The sequence below is a fragment of the Nicotiana tabacum genome, chromosome 16 (genome assembly GCF_000715075.1).
Source record: "Nicotiana tabacum cultivar K326 chromosome 16, ASM71507v2, whole genome shotgun sequence".
NCBI lineage: Eukaryota > Viridiplantae > Streptophyta > Magnoliopsida > Solanales > Solanaceae > Nicotiana > Nicotiana tabacum.
In genome coordinates, this window is record NC_134095.1 from 132672669 (window position 1) to 132692419 (window position 19751).

The 19751-nt window shown below is 39.3% G+C and overlaps 2 protein-coding genes and 1 non-coding gene across 3 annotated transcripts; 2 read left to right on the forward strand and 1 right to left on the reverse strand.

The window, feature by feature from the left end:
* Positions 1-214: 214 nt before the first annotated feature.
* LOC107811678 (putative zinc finger protein At1g68190) lies at positions 215-5677 on the forward strand. The gene is given in 7 exon segments (XM_075233363.1): positions 215-354; positions 1629-2105; positions 2107-2197; positions 2788-3105; positions 4486-4707; positions 4905-5188; positions 5274-5677. Coding segments are annotated over 6 exon segments (1479 nt in total). The 5' UTR covers positions 215-354; positions 1629-1671; the 3' UTR covers positions 5404-5677.
* An 11465-nt stretch (positions 5678-17142) lies between these two features.
* LOC107804655 (uncharacterized) lies at positions 17143-17736 on the reverse strand. The gene has a single exon (XM_016628576.1). The coding sequence runs from the start codon at positions 17734-17736 to the stop codon at positions 17143-17145; it is 594 nt and encodes a 197-aa protein (XP_016484062.1).
* A 1308-nt stretch (positions 17737-19044) lies between these two features.
* LOC142170832 (small nucleolar RNA R71) lies at positions 19045-19151 on the forward strand. The gene has a single exon (XR_012700445.1). It is a non-coding gene; the product is annotated as a small nucleolar RNA R71 (small nucleolar RNA).
* The last annotated feature ends 600 nt before the right edge of the window (positions 19152-19751 follow it).

A 19751-nucleotide genomic window follows, 5' to 3' on the forward strand; every position in this document is an offset into this window, starting at 1 on the left:
TATCTTTAATCAAATATTTTCAATTCGAGCCATGACATGTTGTCGTATTTACCAGAGAATACTTTATTTCTTAATATGAATTTTTCAGTGAGAATTTAAATTTATTCGGGCTCTAATACAGATATGGCATAATAAGCGAGAAAGAAAAAACAAGAACATATAATGACAAGTACATAAAGAGAAGTTCAAAGGCAGTGCTGATCATGAATGATAAGATACATATTCCTGTGACTCTCCTCCATATACCTCCTTACCCTCAATCGTTTTTCTCTCTCTTTCATAAATTCACTTAAATAATTAAGTTTCATATTTTTAGCTGATTCAAGAAAGTTGACTTCTTCCCAACAATCACAGGTTCATTACTTTAATTGAAACTCTTTCTGCAGTTTCAGTTTTGTTTTTCCTAATGTGATTATCAGAAATTTAATTAGGTGTCTTGCAATAATGTTGTTAGAAATTTGCATTAAAGAAACAATTGATGTTTATACTAAGTAGTAGTTTGTTTAATATATACAAGAATTTTGTTCTTGCTTTTGATGCACTAATGCTTGTTTAACCAAAAAATAGAATTTCAGTCAAAGCTAGAATTTAGAAGAACGCGGGTTACTGATATCAAAAGAATATGTAGAAGAAAGTAATTTGGAGTAACCAGAGTGTAATCAGGAGAAAAACAAGTGAATCAAAGTATATTCCAATTGTGTCTTGTGTTTACAAATGACCAGATACCTCCCTTTTATAGGTATCTTGAAGATATGCGTTTTCCCCAAATCATAATGAGGCTATTATGAATAATTAAAGACATTGAATGCTACGTTACACAATCATTGTGATCAATACAAATTCTCTAACGTATCCAGTATTTAATGCCTGTCGAATTTCGTATCTGCGCTCTTTATTATGGTCAGATCCATTCCTTTTGATAAATGACTTAAATAGGTACGGGCGCTGAATCCTTCAAATGTACTCCCGTGCCTCTTCCTTTGCCTTTTTCCTTTGCCTTTGCTCGTTTCTATTGATGCCCGTGCCTCTTGACTAATTATAATTCTTTGACTATTTGACCAGTCCACGTGTCTCAACATGTCACTTACATATATAAATGCAATTTTTCCCAATACAATGCTTGCATTGGATAAGCTGTCTACATCGCACCTGAAGGGTGTGGCCCTTCCCTGAACCTGCATGGACACGGAATACTTTGTGCATCGGGCTGCCACGGCTTCTTGTGATTTTCATTGAGGAGTTATTGAAATCTTTTGAATAACTTACTGTAGTCTATAATAGTTTGAACTATCTATATAGAAATTTCTGTTGTGCTTTATGAAAGTGTGAATTGTTTAATTATGCAAGTGTGTTCCACTACCAGATTCTGGCCAAGGGAATTAGGTATAAGTCCCTAGGAGTTTGGTATAAATAGATATTAGGCATTTCCATTCAGTACCGAGTATTTTAGTTGACAAGATCATAAGAACAGATAACTAATCTAATATTTAGCTTATGTTCTTGCTTTGATTTCTGACAAATACATGATAAAAGATCTTGCACAAAAATATCTTACTTGAAACTGAAATTTATCCTTTTCCTTTTGGAGGTTTTCCGAGAAATTTTCCTAAGAGTATGTTGTGGCTTAGATGTGCAGAACAACTATTTCGAGGGTCGTGCTGATTTGTGAACATGGAAATGGAGAAAACATGTGAATTTTGCATGTTATTGAAGCCAGTGGTGTATTGTGAGTCTGATGCAGCACACCTTTGCCTTTCCTGTGATGCTAAAGTTCATTCAGCTAATGCCCTTTCTATTCGGCATCCTCGCACCCTTGTCTGCGAGCCTTGTGGATACAACCTAGCTTATATTCGATGTTCGGATCATCAAATGTTCATGTGTCGTGACTGTGACTGCCGCCATCACGACCTCTCTTCTCAACACCAGAGAAAAGTGATCACTAGTTATATGGGGTGTCCTTCTGCCAAGGATTTGGCAGCATTGTGGGGTTTCGGCTTGAAAGATTTGGAAAATACTACTCCACCAGATAAGTTCATCTCAACATCAAATGGAACGGTAAATGGAGCCAAGGTCAATCCAAAAATTGTCAAACGGTCTCACTCAGCTGGGGGCCTCTTCCTTGGCTACTGAACTCGACTTCAGAGGTCCTGTTGTCTCTGCAGAATGTGAAGTGGGATCAAGTAACAACCACACTAAGGTAGACATCAGTAACTAAATACCTATTGTTTTGCAGCTTTTTCCTGAAATCCTGAATTAGCATGTTGGAGATTTTATCATATACTACCATCTCTACAGGTTGGGTTGAGTTAAGCATTAGACAGGCATAACTATTTAAAATGTGTTCGCATTTTGGCTTAGTCTTGCCGATATGTTTGAGAAGGATTATTGTTTGAAGTAGGGATATTAATATAATTAATGAGGATAACTAATGTCTACTGTCTGATGACCAGTATCATCTGCCATAGTTTGATGATAACTATTTTGGCTTTTCTCCATTAAGGGATAAATCTTTGTATATAACTGTAGATTGTAGCAACAAGCCACCTTACAGTATAACTCCTCAAACTCTACCTCTCTTTTTGTATCATGTTCGGTGATTGTCTAGGATCAATTAATTTATGAATGCAAATAGTTAATATGGTCAGCTGAAATAATGAAGTCCTACTTTTGTCTTTAGGTAATTTTTGTAAACTCGTGGTATAAAGTAAAATAGCTTCTTTATATGTCTTTTCCAAGTCATTGATGGCTAGCGTCTTACCACTATAATCACTTGCTTCATTTCTTTAGACGTTATACTTGCATAAACGGCGGGAGAGCACTTCTTTCATTCTACAACAGATTCTTGACTTGGAAAGACTTCAGCTGACAGAGGGCAGTAACAATTTAACAAGCGGAGAAAGTCAAAATAATGTTTCTTCATTCAAGAATGGTACTTCATGGAATATGCATAGTAAATCTGATCGCTTGCAGAATTCACTTGATCTTGGCCCTGAACTTCAGGATTGGGGCACTACTCATGAAAGTCCAGCTGCTGAATCTTTTCCATTACCGATGCCAGATGGAGATTCGTTTTGGGAATGTAAAAGTCCAGTTCAGAGTAGTCAGGTCTGCTGCTATTCTCGTGCATTCTCTACCTTATCTCACTTTCACACATTTGAGGTTTTATTTTGTATGGAGTACTCAAGGCTGATGATAAAACCTGCCCTCGCCCCATAAAAGCATTGCAAGATTGTTTGTTTTGTTTAGATTCTCTCCTAGGATTGGACCTATACTAAAGATAATGTTTTGTCTCTGGAATAAACTATAGCCTAAAGTCGTCAAAGTTGACAGAAAAAAGAATGCATGCGCAAATATCATAGGTGTAGTCGGTTCCAACATAGGTAACTTTTTCACCCTTCTGATCATGTAACTAGACTAAATTCAAAATCTTTCAGTTTCAAACTTAAGTTCTCATTTTCTATCTGGTATAGATGCATGATCCCTGTCTGCAGTTATCCTCTCGTGCTTCTTTTTTCTTTCTTTTTTTTGTGTGTGGAAATTTGTCAGATGTAAGGAACACTGGCACTCACATTTTTCATTAAGGGGATTCTCTATGTAATCAATTCATGTCGGCGATTTGTCTGAAGTGATGTAAGGAACACTGAGAGCCACATCTATCATTTAGGGGACAGTGTCCACAAACCAGCTAAAGCATAAGACTTCTCATTAACTAATAATCCAACTTGCTTCATAGGCGGAATTGTTTATCGCAATGTCTAGCAAAAAAACTAGTTTTACCTAACTTGGAAATTTCAGGAACCAAAGAAGCAAGGCCATGCATTTCATTTGCTGCTATGCTGGCAAAATACTTTATCTTACAGAGCACAATTAGCTACAAAGAGTTTATATGTGCTGTTAAAATCTTTACCTACAGTCACTAACACCTAATATTATGAAACATAGGCTGAAATCTAGTATAATGAATAAATTTCTTTTTGTAGCACCATGTACTGTCGTCAATCTTAGCATTGATGCAAGGTGATGAATTTAGAATGAAACTCATAGCAAGGTCAAACCACTATTTGCATGTTTCTTCTCCTCTTCCCCTTAAGATTTTCCTCACTATTTGTCTGTTCCTTAGCCTCTTATCCTTATGATTGTTAGACATGTGCACTCTTATGGGAGTCTAAATGCAGATGCCATAATCAGGGATAGTGACTAGCTCACCTCTCTTATCCCTTATGATCATTGTGTGGGGTTAACTATTTTATTCATAATGTACTAGCGGAGGCGGATCTAGGATTTGAAGGTCAGGAGTGTACTTTCGCATTCAACCAAAATCTGCTTTGTATGTGGGTTGTCACTGCTCATATATCAATATTTTTTAAAGACATATACAATGTATACATGGAATTTTTGCTGAACTTTCCGGGTGCCGGTAGCCCCTCTCTTTACAACATAGGTCTGCCTCCATGTACTAGCTTGATCATTATATGAATTCTGCAGCTTTGGCCTCAAAATCTACAAGAACTAGGACCTTATGCTGAAGAAGGACGTTTTGACAATTCCAACATGCCTGATGTTGATTTGACCTTCCAAAATTTTGAAGAACTCTTTGGCGAGGAGCAAGATCTGAACAACACATTGCTTAATGAGGAGGATATGACATGCTCCTCTATGGAGAATTATTCTTCGATGGATAAATCAGATCATAGCTACGTCAAGAAGGTTGAGGTCTGCAATATATTGCCTTAATTTACGGTTTTCTCTAGTATGATTTGTTCTCACTCGACAAAACATCTAGTTTTCTTGTACTGCAGAAACTGAGTCAGATTTCTACCAGTGACCTTTAATTACATAATTATAGCCTGCAAATATGTTGAAACTTTATTTATGTTATTAGAGGTTTTGTTAACTGATGACAGGATATATCAAAAGCTTCATCAATCTGCAAAAGACGGCCAACTCACTTCAGCCAAAGCCATGTTACCTCTGATGAACACATTCCCACAATCAAGGATTGTCCTCCACCAATTCGAACAAATTTTTCATCGTTGTCCTTCTCAGCATCAAGGCTGAGCAGTGAAAGCAGTGGTAATGAGTACGTGGATTCACCCGCTTCCAACGAGCAGGAGGTTTCATATAATTCACAGTTGGACAGTAAAGAGAATCAATTAGCAATGCACAAAGAAAAGAAGAAGGCTCGGCTGTAAGTACAAGTCTCTTTCTCGGTGTTAAATATGTCCATATGCTGTTTGGTAGCTCGTCACTGCATGTTTTAGTTCTGTATTCAGGTTTGAGAAACAAGCTCGGAATACACCTCGAAGAGCCAGGACTAATTTAAAAAAGCATCCAATAAAAGGGAGGATCCTAAAGGTGGACAGATATGAATCTGATGCAGTTAGTTTGTCTCGAAGCTTTTAAAGTTGCCCTGGTTGAATGTGTGCGACTCGTGTACATACCATCAAGCATCGCTCAGTAACTCAAGACATCGTTCTGAGCATCTGTTGTATGTCCGCTCCTGTTAATTGTTTCTTCGTTACCTTAGTGTAAAGCCTAATTTTGTGTTCTAACAGAAATGAGCTACATTTATGCTGGCTTTTATGTTTGCTGTTATCATTCAACTCTTTCTGTGTCTTATGCTCTTCAGAAGCAACACAATGGAGATAAAGTGATTAAACAAGATTTGTTTTCTGAAGTTATGTGTTATTAGTTGTCATTCCTAGTCCAACTTTGCAAGCTATCCATAACCTGGGCGGTTTTAGCCTTAAGTATATGAGTTCTCGTGAACCCAGTAGCTTTTGCCCAGATCCTGTACTTTTACTAAGAAGTCTACTAAATATCTATCTATAATGATTGTGAACCAAGTTATTATTACATATATAACTCGAAATTTTGGATCCGCCTCTATTGCAACCTAAGGTAAGTTGTATAGGGTCACGAGATCCCGTTAGCCTCAGCAAAAACCTTGTATGTATATGCTATATATATATATATATATATATATATATATATATATATAGAACTCTCTTAAATATTTTAGTTGTGCCCCAGACACAAAAAGGCTGACGGAAGAAGTGGTTATGCTGGACGCTTCAATTCCCTTCTTTGCTAATTGTTAGATGATCGAGGTTTGAATCCCAATCTTTAGGTTTTTTAGTTAATTGAATACAACGTACTTTCTTTATACTTAATAACAAACTGTTTTTTTTATTCTTTTTCTTTTGAATTCAATTATAGTTTAGTTCTGACTTCTAATACATAATAGTCAACTTGATTAATTTTTTTTTTCAAATTCATCCCTTAAAATTAAAAACTTCAGATTGCATGCAACTTATCATTCCAGAAATAGAAAAATACAAATCCTTATGCCACGACGTTCTTCATCAATCACTTTGACTCCGACTCGGCAATGGAAACTAAGAGTTTAAGACTCTTCTTTAGTTTTTTTTTTTTTACTATTAACGTATCCTTAATCTTGATTTCTTTAAAGTTTGAATACTCTTTTAATCACTAATCCTTTCTTTTTATTTTAAAAAAAATTTAGAAATTTTAAAGTGCGAAACATGCTTAATCAAACATCTTTCCTTCCCATAGCACCCATTTTGCGAAGAAATCTCTCTTTGTTCGGTGTTTTCTTTTCTTTAGAACTTCTTTTTGTTTATACTTGGATGATAAGTCATTATAATCATTAAGTTTTCAAAGAGTTGCACACCGAATTTTATCGCTAGTGATTAGTACACAATGATGTCCCCGTTGTGCTCAAATCTTGGGTCCGCCTCTGCGCCGAGATGTGGATTGTTTAAAGATTAGTTCTGTGGTTGTAAAGGGGATTGAATTAGTGAATTTGTGCTCAACTGGATAGCATCCATCTCAAATCAGGGCATCTCTGGTTTCTGATTCTTGACATCCTCATATTGACTCTTACCCATTGTGTTTGTTTGATAACTATGGGAGATTTGGCTTCGTAATCCATCACAAATATTATTTTAATTTTTAGTTATATGACCTTTTCTTTGTCACGACCCAAATCTTAACCTGTCGTGATGACGCCTATCATGATACTAGGCAAGTCGATAACTTATACATACTAACACTCTAAAATTCAAAATACGCTAAAACATGGTTAAATAAGTGAAAATCTCATAAAATTGGACAAAACCGTCACAACTTGATACAGAAGCTTCCCAAAATCAGGGTGTCACTGAGTACATGAGCATCTATACAAATACAAAGTCTAATACACTATCTAAGGAAAACATAAACTAAATAAGTAAATCTAAGGGATAAGAGAGGAGAGTCAAGGTCTGCGGACGCCAAGGCAGCTGCCTTGATAATCTCCGAACGACTGCAGACTCTGAGTCAACAACCACCGTGCCCGGAAACACCTGGATCTGCATACGAAGTGCAGGGTGTAGTGTAAGTACAACCAACTCAATAAGTAACAAATAACCTTTGGATTGAAAGTAGTGACGAGCTTAACCATTACAGCCCAGATACAGAATTTAACAGTACGAAATTTCACGAAAAATATGACAGTAATATCTCAGAAAATCATAATCTGCAGGTAACAATACAAGAATTTAGACATGCTTCCAGTTTTAACAATTAAACTCAGAACAGATAAAATATGTCAAGTCTGAATGATATGAGGAATATGACATCTCTATATCTACATACCAATATGCACATCGTATGGTAATACAACACAATGAAGCCCTCGCTTACTCACATTCTCGGAGTACTCAGCGTGATTGTCTCAATTCTCACTTATCGCACTCAATTCACTCAGCACTGTACAGGGCAAATCCAGCCCAAATATAAGTGAATCAATAGCAACTGTGCTCACTATAGGTGTGCAAACTTCGGAGGGGTAGATGCGGCGTGCAGCCCGATCCCATAAATATCACTCACAACAGGCCCTCAGCCTCACTCGATCGTCAATCTCTCCAGTCTCTCGGGCTTACAACACTCATGCTAAGCAGCCCAAATCAATGATACAAGATGCGATAATATACGATAACAAAGATTGAGATATGATATGTAATGATGAATATGACTGAGTACATAACTGCAATTAATAAAATAACTCAACAACAAAGAACGACCATTGCGGATCCCAATAGTACCAGTATATAGCCTAAACATGAATCCTAGCATAAATCACAACTTAAGTGTTACACATGATACAATAATAATGTTCAGATAAGATAGCTACATTGTCCATAAAATCGACTAAATCACAATTACTACTGTGCACGCCCACACGTCCGTCACCTATCATGCGCGTCACCTCAACACCAATCACATAGCACAAAATTCTGGGTTTCATACCCTCAGAACCAAGTTTAGAAGTATTACTTACCTCAATCATACCGTGCAAATCTCTACTCCACCAAGCTCTTGCCTCGCGAAACGGCCTATGAATACCTCGAATCTAGCCACAAACTATTTAATACGATCAACTCAAGCTATAGGAATCAATTCCATATGAAAATACTAAGTTCTTAATCAAAAGTCAAAAAGTCAATTCAAAAGTCAACCCCCCGGGACCATATCTCGGCATCCAACAAAAGTTACAAAATTCGAAAGCCCATTCAACCACGAGTCCAACCACACCAAAATTGCTCAAATCCGATACAAAATTGTCACCCAAATTTCCAAATTTAACTCTCCAATCCCTAGCACAAAACTCACAAAATTCTACCTAAAAAACACACAAATTAGGTGGGAAAGTCAACGGGGAAACAATATTATTGAGTAAAAATGATCAAGAGTGATTACCTCAAGAAACCCCTCAGAAACCATCTCAAAAATCGCCTTAGTCCGAGCTTGAAATGTCCAAAATTATTAAATTTCTCGAAACCCTCGAATTTATACACACTGCCAATACTTACACATCTGTGACTCACTTAGCCGCATCTGCGGTCTCGCAGGTGCATGCATTTCTTCCGCTTTTGCGGTTGACCATGAAGGCCACTTCTCTTCTGCGGACCAGGTTCCGCACATGCGGACTCGCTTCTGCGAAGTCAGCTCCCTTTCCCATTTTCCGCTTCTGCGAGAACCACTTCGCAGGTGCGACTCCGCATCTGCGGTTCACCTATGCGCACCTGCGACGACTGCCTTCCCTTTTTCCCTGACTGCACCCGCGACCCTTATGTCACTTCCGCGATCATGCACCTGTGACCAAATCCCTCGCAGGTGCGATCACACTAAAGGCAAAATTTCCAGCAATGCTTCAAGTCCAAATTTTTATCCGTTAACCATCCGAAATATACCCGAGGCCCTTGGGACAAAAATAAAACATACCAACAAGTCCTAAAATATTATACAAACTCGCTCGAAGCGTCAAATCACATCAAGCAATGGTGAAACCACAAATCGCGCATCAATTTAAGCCTAGTGAACTTTGAACTTCTAACTTCTATATTCGATGCAGAAACCTATCATATCGAGTTCGATTGACCTCAAATTTTGCAAAAAAGTCATAAATCACACAAAGGACCTATTCCAACCTTCGAAACCAGAATCCAATCCTGTTAACCACAAAGTCAACTCTCGGTCAAACTTCTCAATTTTTGTAACGACCCGATCGGTCGTTTTGAGCTCTAGCGCATTCTTCAGTAGTTTGAGGCCATGAGCAGATTCATTTAAGGTATTGTGACTTGTACGCATGGTCGGAATTGAATTCTGAGAAGTTTGGAGTTGATTTGGAAAGAAAAGTTCTCATTTCGAAAGCGTTAAGTTGGAAGAATTGACTAAGATTGGATTTTAGAGTAAACGGCCTCCGAATCGGGATTTGAAGGTTCCAATAGGTTCGTATGATGATTTTGGACTTGGGTGTATATTTGGATTCCAAGTCTTGGAATAGCTCCATATGGTGATTATGGTATTGAGAGCGCGATCATAATTGGATTTAGAGGTCCGTAGGTTATTTTGGAGTCATTTAGCGAAAGTTAGAAATTTTAAGATTTTTGAGAAGTTTGACCGAAAGTGAACTTTTTGATATCGCGGTCGGATTCCGATTCCGAAAGTTGGAGTAGGTCTATAATATTGAATATGACTAGTGTGCAAAATTTAAGGGCAATCGGACGTGATTTGATAGGTTTCGGTATCGAATGTAGAAGTTTGAAGTTTTAAAAGTTCATTAAGCTTGAATTGGAGTACGATTCATGGTTTTAGCATTGTTTGAGATGATTTGAAGCCTCAAGCAGGCCCGCATTATGTTTTGGAACAGGCTGGTTGATTACGCCCAACTATGTCTTCTAAAAGATAAAGCGGTCATTGCAAATATAATCCGATTTTAAGTCCGGAGTCGAATCCTCAGGGAACTAACCTATCTATTACAACTTTTTGGCAATGCTATTATCAACTCAACCACTTTCTAGATGTAAGATTTTGATCAATAAAGATTTGGTTTTCGTTTAACTACTTCAAATAATATTAAAAATAACAATAAGCTTAAGCAAAGATAATTCAATGGTAAAAGGTCTAGGGCAATGATGTCCCCAATTGCTAGTTTTATATCTTGACTCTTTCGCTATAATCTCACCGTAATATTCTATGAGGATTAAGAGCTATGGGTTATCGTAATTATCTCTCGAGTCTCGATCAACTACAATAATTTACTAGAGCATTCTCTCGAACTACTCTAGCTAACAATATGTACAACTCTAAATTTTCCTACCAAAGTATCGTTATTTCTAAACCCACTTTTAAGTTCAAGTAATGAATCTCTTCAATTACCCAAAAGTGGTGTTGTTCAACATCAATCTAACCCAATATTCTTTCTCAAGCAATAAGAGGTAACTAGACACGATTAATCAAGGGCCCATTCAATTAACCACCATACAAAACATAGTAGAATAATCATATAATAAATTCGGCTCGATTATAACAAATTGAGTCAAAACTTCAACCAATAATTGGGTTCATCAACCCTAGATAAGTGTTTAGCTACTCATAACAAAATAAGAGAAAATTCTTAAATTGTTCATAATGTAAGATTGCAAGAAAATAAAAGGGAGATAGAAAAACTATAATGTTTGGTTGATCTTCTCACACTTCTTCTTGCCTCCATTAATGTCTTAAAAAATAATTTTAGCTCTATTGTGGGCGAGCTTCTAAAGTTTAATAAGGGTTTGGAATAAGTTTTTCCGATTTTTGCACTTTGGTCCCTCAATTTTCTGGCGAATGATCAGTTCACCGCGGTCGCGGCAGAACTGCGGTAGGACCGCAGTGAACGCTAAACATTCTGCCTCGCCACTTGATCTGCCATGGTTTAACCGCGGTGGATTTCCTTCAGTCCATTTTCTCTATTTCATGCTCGGGTACTTCTTGATTGGGTGTTTTCTTCACATTATTGACTTCAAAACACTCTTTAGTGCTTCCTCGCTCAGATTATTCCCTGCGAAGCAAAAGAACACCAATTAGAGCATTTTGTTATCAATTTTCCTATAAAACCACAGTAAAGTATGGTAATATTGAGGTGTAATATTATATATATAGCCTAATATCAACACCCCACACTTAAATCATTGTTAGTCCTCTAGCAATCCACCACACTCTATCAAAGTTCCTTCCCTAAGCTTTTTTCTTAACGACTCACACTTTGAACAATTTTATCAAAGTTGCACCTAGAAGTGAACAATCTTTGCCTCATAAGTCGAATCTCTCATACCATGCAATACTCACGCTCACTCAAACTACTCTATACAGAAGTCAAGATTTACCTTTCCTTTATGAGTCACATGCCCTCACATCATAAAAGAGAGTAGTTCCACAAATAATATGAGTAAACACAATTAGGAACTCAAATGGACAAAATTCGCTTACTCTAAAAAAAAAAAAATCACATGCCACAAAGATGCACCATAGGCTTGCCCTTAGTGTAATACTCTACTAATCAAGCCTATCCAGGTCTAAGATCAATTAGAACTTCACTTGGTTGTAATGTAGGCTAAGGGATGGGTAGGATATATTTGGATATAGTGACTAACCTCTCTAAGTACTTTTAATACAAAACACACTAACATTCCATATTATTCTTATGTTACCAGACATTCCCCACAATTTATTCATAGCATCCCCTTTCTTTAGGTGCATTTGCATCAAGCCACCACTTATCAACTACTATATTTATTTATTTATATTTTTTTTGTGGTGCTTCTTCTTTTATTCATCAAACTACACCTTTCTTCTATTTCATTGGCTCTACTCAAAACCAAACCAACACCCCACACTTTAACTTTTGCATATATCAAGGCCATTCAAGTGCTAATGGGAGGTAAAAGGGTTCAAACAGAAGGCTATTCAAACAATTGGGTAAGGTTCGCAATGTGGGTGCCAAAGAAACATGCTTATAGGCTCAACGGGGTTAACTAAGATGTATTACATTTAGGTGGGTTTACGTTATATATATCTGGCTTAACAAAGAAATGCCTATATTACTTCTAAGACTGAATGAAACTACTATTTCGCTTTGCAAACACACAGGGCAAGTTCTAGGCATCAAATGTCAAATATGGAATACACTATAACTCACACACACATGGCATATGACTCACTTCAGATTGATTTATCAAGACATTCTCTTTTGAGTGTTCAAGTTAGCTACAAACATACAATTTTAAGGCACTTTTAGCAAGAGTCAACCACTGAGACTAGGCGTTACACTCTAGTGTCGATTGTGTTCAGGTGTACTAACACCAAGGGATTCTCTTTCTAATTCAGCTCGTAGCCCATCAATGCTAACTAAAACTAAAGACAAAATAACAAAAACTACCTATACCTGGTTCAAGATAAACCATTGGAAAAGAACTGTGGCCCAAAGAAAAACCAAAGGGGAGTTACTACACTACCTAAAAATAAAATAAAAAAATCTTTTTGGTATTTTCTCTAGACTACTTCCCTCAAGAAATGGTCTCAAATATCTATCAAAGCAAAACCAAACACCAAAAACAATCAAAGCAAAACCAAAGAAAAATTCAACAGTTAAATTATTACAAACACATATATACATTGAAGTATCCCCTACCCCACACATAAAATGTAGACATGTCCTCATGGCATAAAAACTTAAAGAACAGTGAGGTAAAGGCACTTCCCTGGAAGATCACTCCTGATCGGAGACAGTGTCTGGGTTCACATTGCATGCACGACCCATAGCTGTTAGCCAGCCTAAAAATTTCTTCTCCGACTTCACTTGCCTGTCAGCCACTGCGTCTATGCGGGCACCCAAATCAGTGACTGGGGTACGCAACCCAGCCAGATCCTGCTCCAAACCTGTCAGGCGTGTACTTCGGCGGGGCTGTAAAGGGCCTGCCTCTTCAACTCTCATAGGTTGTGGGACCTCAGCTGCTTCAGAATCATCATCATCTGATTCATTATCTGATTCATCAACATTCACCACCGGCTCCATCCCAATTCTGATTTTTCTTGCCATGAATGGTAATTTCCCATCAACTCTAAGGTCTTCAGGGACCCTAGCAATATGACACAGCCTGGTGACGAGAGAAGGAACGTAGAAGCCTTTGAGTAACTCTGGTGATCTATTCAATATCTCATCATGGAAGAGCCGTGCCACATCAAAATCCCTGTGGGCTATGAAATAGTAGATCAATGCTGCTCGTGGTAGATTGACATCAGTCGTATTGCTGGAGGGTAACAACCGACTAGTGATAATAGTTAGCCAACACTTAGCCTCCCAATTGAGACACTGGGAGTTAAGGTTTAAAGAGAGGAGAGAGAGAGAGATTAGAAAATATGAGGGGGTCATTTATGTTGATATATTAGGGGGGGGGGTTGAATAAATATGAAATAGAGAGGAAGAAAATAAAGAAAATGAAGAAAAAATTAAAAAAAAACGTATCTGGTGCCCACCGCGCTCCTACCGCGACCGCGGTGGGCTAAACAGTCCAAAACAGAATGTTATCGTTTCACTCCATGTTTGGCCGCGGTTCTATCGCGACCGCGGCAGATGGCAAGATTATTTTATATATATATATATATATATATATATATATATATATATATATATATATATATATATATATATATATATATATATATATATAGGATGTTACATAAAAAACAAATACTACAAACAATATTCGTGGGTTGCCTCCCACGCAGCGCCTGGTTTAACGTCGCGGCACGACGCAGTCTTGGAGCATCACTCCTCATTCACGTACTGGGGCTCTTCCAACATGATTATCTCTCTGTCCCCTTTTTCATTTGCCATTCCAAGGTAATGTTTCAACCTCTGACCATTCAATGTGAACTTATTCGTCCCATCCTCTGATTCAATCTCAACAGCTCCACTTGGGAACATTTACACCACTCTGAAAGGTCCTGACCATCAGAACTTCAACTTACCCGGAAATAATCTCAATTTGGAGTTTTATAACAACACTAGCTCTCCAGATTTGAAGTTTCGGTCCACGATGTTCTTGTCCTGCATAAGCTTCATCCGTTCTTTGTATAATCTAGCACTCTCAAATACATGGAACCTGAATTCCTCAAGCTCATGTAACCCAGTGACTCTGTTAGTACCTGCTGTTTTCATGTCCAAGTTCAACTGTCGCAATGCCCAAAGTGCTTTGTGCTCAAGCTCCACCGGGAGGTGGCATACCTTACCAAAGACCAATTTGTACGGTGACATACCAATTGGAGTTTTAAAGGCTGTGCGGTATGCCTACAATGCATCATCCAACTTCCTTGCCCAATCGGTCCTTGTTGCATTCACTGTTTTTGTAAGGACACTTTTAATCTCCATGTTGGACACTTCAACTTGCCCGCTCGATTGTGGATGATATGGGGTGGTCACCGTATGACGAACTCCATATTTTTCAAGCAGCCGTGCGAACGCTCTATTACAGAAATGAGTTGCGCCATCACTGAGTATAGCTCTTAGGGTGCCAAATTGTGTAAAAATGTTCTTCTTTAGAAAGCCTGTTGCCCCTTTAACATCATTGGTTGGGAGAGCCACTGCTTCGACCCACTTGGAGAAGTAGTCAACTGCTACCAATATGTTCTTGTTACCATATAAGCTGACAAATGGCCCCATGAAGTCGATCCCCTACATGTCAAAAACCTCCACCTCTTGAATTGTGGTCATTGGCATCTCATGTCTGCGAGATATATTGCCTGTCCTTTGGCATTCGTCGCAACTTTTGACCCAAGCATGGGCATCCTTGAACAGAGTTGGCCAATACAAGCCCGACTCCAACACCTTATCTAATGTACGAATTCCTCCAAAGTGACCACCATATGGTGAGGCATGGCAGGCCTGCAAAACAGAATTTTGATCTTTCTCGGGGATACACTACCGGATCATGTTATCTACACAGATTTTAAACAAAAGAGGTTCATCCCAATAATAAGACCGACAATCACAAAAGAACTTTTTCTTTTGAATAGAGGAGAGCTCGTGAGGTACAATACCACTTGCTAAATAATTAGCAATGTTAGCATACCATGGTGCTTCCTTCATTGTTATTTCTAGTAACTATTCATCCGGGAATTTCTCTGTTATATCCTCAATCTTTACTTTCTTTTCAGCTCCTTCCAACCTTGAGAAGTGGTCAACTACTTGGTTCTCTGTCCCTTTTCTATCACATATCTCCAGATCGAATTCTTGTAACAGAAGAACCCAACGAATCAAGCGTGACTTTGACTCTTTCTTTTCTATCAGGTACCTAATTGCTGCATGGTCAGTGTAAATAATAACTTTTGAGTCAATTGAGTATGACCTGAATTTGTCGAATGCAAAAACAACAGCCAACATCTCCTTCTCCGCCACGGTGTAATTGAGTTATGCACCGCTAAGTGTTCTGCTTGCATAGTAAATCGGGTGCATCAGTTTATCTTTTCTGTGCCCCAAGACTGCTCCTATAGCATAATCGCTTGTATTGCACATGAGCTCAAACGGCTGCTCCTAGTTGGGTGCAACAATGATGGGTGCAATCACCAATCTCTTTTTCAACTCCTCAAATGCCAACCTGCAATCATTAGAAAACAAAAAGGGATGATCCTTTTCAAGGAGTTTGCATAATGGGTTAACAATTTTAGAGAAATATTTTATGAATCGCCGGTAGAACCCGCGTGTGCCCAAGGAAACTTCTCACCGCCTTGACTGAAGTAGGCGGTGGCAACTTTTCAATCACGTCAACCTTAGCATGGTCAACCTCAATTCCCTTACTGGATACTCGATGCCCTAGGACGATCCCTTCTTGTACCATAAAATGGCACTTCTCCCAGTTTAGCACTAAATTTATCTCCACACATCTTTTGAGCACTCTTTTTAAATTGTGAAGACAATCCTCAAATGAATCCCCCACTATGGAGAAATCATCCATAAAAACCTCCATAATATCCTCCACCATGTCTATGAAAAGGGCTAACATGCACCGTTGAAATGTCGTTGGTGCATTGCAAAGCCCAAAAGGCATTCTAAAAAAGGCGAAGATGCCATACAGACAAATAAAGGATGTTTTCTCTCTATCTTCGGGGGCTATTGAGATCTGATTGTACCCCGAATATCCATCCAAGAAATAGAAGTGTGGTCGCCCGGCCAGCCTGTCCAATATTTGGTCAATGAATGGCAGAGGAAAGTGGTCCTTCCAGGTGGCTATGTTCAATTTTCGGTAATCCATGCAAATCCGCCATCCCGTGACTGTACGAGTTGAGATCAACTCGTTGTTCTCATTTTGTACAACCGTCATTCCCTTCTTTTCGGCACACATTGGACAGGACTGACCCAATTGCTATCAGATATGGGGAAAATGATTCCCGCATCTAACCATTTGATCACTTCCTTCTTCACCACCTCTTTCATATTCGGGTTCAGCCTTCGTTGATGTTCTCTGGAAGGTTTATGCCCTTCTTCCAAGAGAATTTTGTGCCTATAAAAGGATGGGCTGATACCCTTTATGTCTACCATAGTCCAACCAATGGCAGTCTTCCATTCCTGTAGTACTTGTAGGAGCTGCTCTACCTGCACATCTAGCAAACCGGATGATATAATGATAGGAAAAGTAGAGTCGGGGCCTAAGAAAACGTACCTGAGGTGAGCTGGGAGTGGTTTCAGCTCCATCTGGGTGGTTCCTCTACTGATGGCTTTGCTGTAGGTGTAGCCCTTTTTTCTAACTCAAGGGACTCGTACTAAGGTTCCCTCTTCCAAAATCCTTGGCCTTCAAGTGCCATGACCAACTCAGCTAACCCGTTATCATCCATCTCCTCTAAGTTTGTTAGGCAAGCCTCTAATGGATCTTTAGCAGTCAAGGTCACATCATCTTCGTGTAGGATTACATCCACTGCCTCCACTAAGGAGCAATTAGCATATTCACCGGGTCTCCTCATGGATTGCTGAACATTGAATATGACTTCTTCATTGTTCAGCCTCATTTTTAATTCCTCAGTCTCACAATCAATCAGTACTCTCCTAGTGGCTAAGAATGACCTCCCTAAAATGATGGGGATCTCCTCATCTACTTGACAGTGCAGAATAACAAAGTATGCAGGGAACACAAACTTCCCCACTTGTACCAACACATCATCAAGAATCCCAGTCGGCCGTTTAACTGTGCGGTCTGCCAGCTGCAATAGCATCGAAGTCGGTCTAGCTATGCCAATGCCCAGTTTGGTGTATACAGCCAGAGGCATCAAATTTATGCTGGATCCTAAGTCACATAATGCCCTTGCAAAGGCATAACTCCCAAAAGTGCATGGAATCGTAAAGCTACCTGGGTCAGACATCTTTTAAGCCATGGGTTTTGTCACTACTGTACTGTAGGTCTGCGTCAGAGTCACTATGGATAGGTCCTGAAAGTCAAACTTTTGTGACATTAGATCCTTCATCATCTTCATATAACCTGGCATCTCCCTCAAGGCATCCATCAACGGAATATTCAACTGAATTTGTCGCAACATCTCCATGAATTTTCTGTATTGATCTTCCTTCTTTTGTTTTACCAGTCTTTGAGGGAATGGTGCAGGTACCACCCTTTGTGCACTGCTTGCTGGCTTCTCTTTGTTGGGGTTCTGTGGCATAAGAGGTACCTCTTGTTCTGCAGCTTGTTCACTCGCCTTTGCCTTACCCTTTTCACCCTGATCTAGTTCAATCACCACTTCAGTAAATTCTGATGGTTCATCTACCTCTAGTGGAATTGGCGTGGCTGGCGTAGTCTCTTTGCTGGCTTGTTCCTTTTCCTTCTCTTTGTCTAAATCTCTGCCATTTCGGAGACTTACTGCCATCAGCTGATTCGGGGTTTGCTCTTTGGGGTTGATATTTGTGTCCGCTGGCAATGTTCCCTGGGGGCGATTGTTTAAAGCCATAGACAACTGCCCCAACTGAGTTTCAATGTTCTTTATAGCTGAATCATGCACTGCCAACTTTTCTTGCATCTTACCATTTGTCCTAATGAGTTGCTGAAGCATACCCCTGATCTCTACCATATTGTTATCTTGTTGTTGAGTAGGTGGCTGATATGTCAACTGTAGTTGGTTCTGTTGTGGATAACCCTGCTGTCTCTGGTATGGACCATTTGGCCTTGAGGTTGCATACCTCCAGGCTGTTGCATGTTTGGCCTATATTGCTGATATGGTGCCGGTCTCCACTGCTGTCCTCCTAGTCTCTGAACCCCAAAGTTGTTGACATAATTCATATATTCTCTTACCCCTTGATTGTCACCTTCTCCACTCCATGAGCACACATAAGACTGATTAATACAGGGTGTACACAGTCCTCCATTTGTTGTGTCAACAATATACACCTGTTTCGTACCCATCTCGTCAATATTCTTTGTCAATATACTCATCTGAGTCAGGAGTGTGGCCATGTTCTCTACATGCGAATTATTTGGGTCAAGAGGAACGGAATGCATTATGGGTGCTAGTGTTGTACCTCTAGTCATCCACCCCGAATTTTGGGACATCTTGTCAAGAAGGACTTTGCACTCGGTGAATGTCTTACTCAAAAATGCACCTCCAACTGAAGCATCCACATTGGCCTTTAAATTGTTAGCTAACCCCATGTAGAACCTCTGCCCGAGCATTTTATCCGGAATACCATGATGAGGACATTTCACTAGCATCCCTTTGAACCTTTCCCAAGTTTCTTGCAAGGTCTCAGTCGGCTGCTGCTTGTACTGTAATATTTCATCAATCTGCCTTGCGGTTTTGGTGGGCGGGAAGAAATTATTCAGGAACTGCTTGACTAATTCCTCCCAGGTGACAATGGAATTGATTGGGAGCGAATACAGCCAAGTCTGAGCTTCCCCAGTCACAGAGAATAGAAATAGTAGTAGCTTGATAGCTTCTGGGATCATATTCGGCTGCCTTTGGGTCATACAAATCGACAAATTTTTTTTCAAGTGTTGCTGAGGGTCTTCAATGTGTGACCCGGAGAACAATCCCTTATTCTGCAGAAGGTGCAACATGTTGTTGGTAATCTGGAATGTCTCCACTTAAATTGGGGGCACAACAATAGCAGTAGCCAGGTTGTCAACTGTAGGTTGTGCTCAATCATAAAGTGCAGCTTCTGGCACAAGAGGTTCCACTACTCCAATGTTTGGGGGTGCTGGCGCATCCCCGACGTTTCTATTGATGTTTTCTGCGTCACCCATATCAAATTCGAGCTGGTGTGGGTGCTGTGATTGGTGATCCTCTTGTTGGCACGGTTCAATGCCCTGAATGTTTTCTTGGGGTCTGAGAGTCCTTCAAGCAGTTCTCCAATCCTCGAAGAGTTTCTAGGCATACACCTGAAGTTCACA

What these genes read in the sequence shown, in the direction of transcription:
- LOC107804655 (XM_016628576.1), bottom strand. Translation starts at nt 17,736, where the DNA reads ATGTCTGACCCAGGTAGCTTTACGATTCCATGCACTTTTGGGAGTTAT.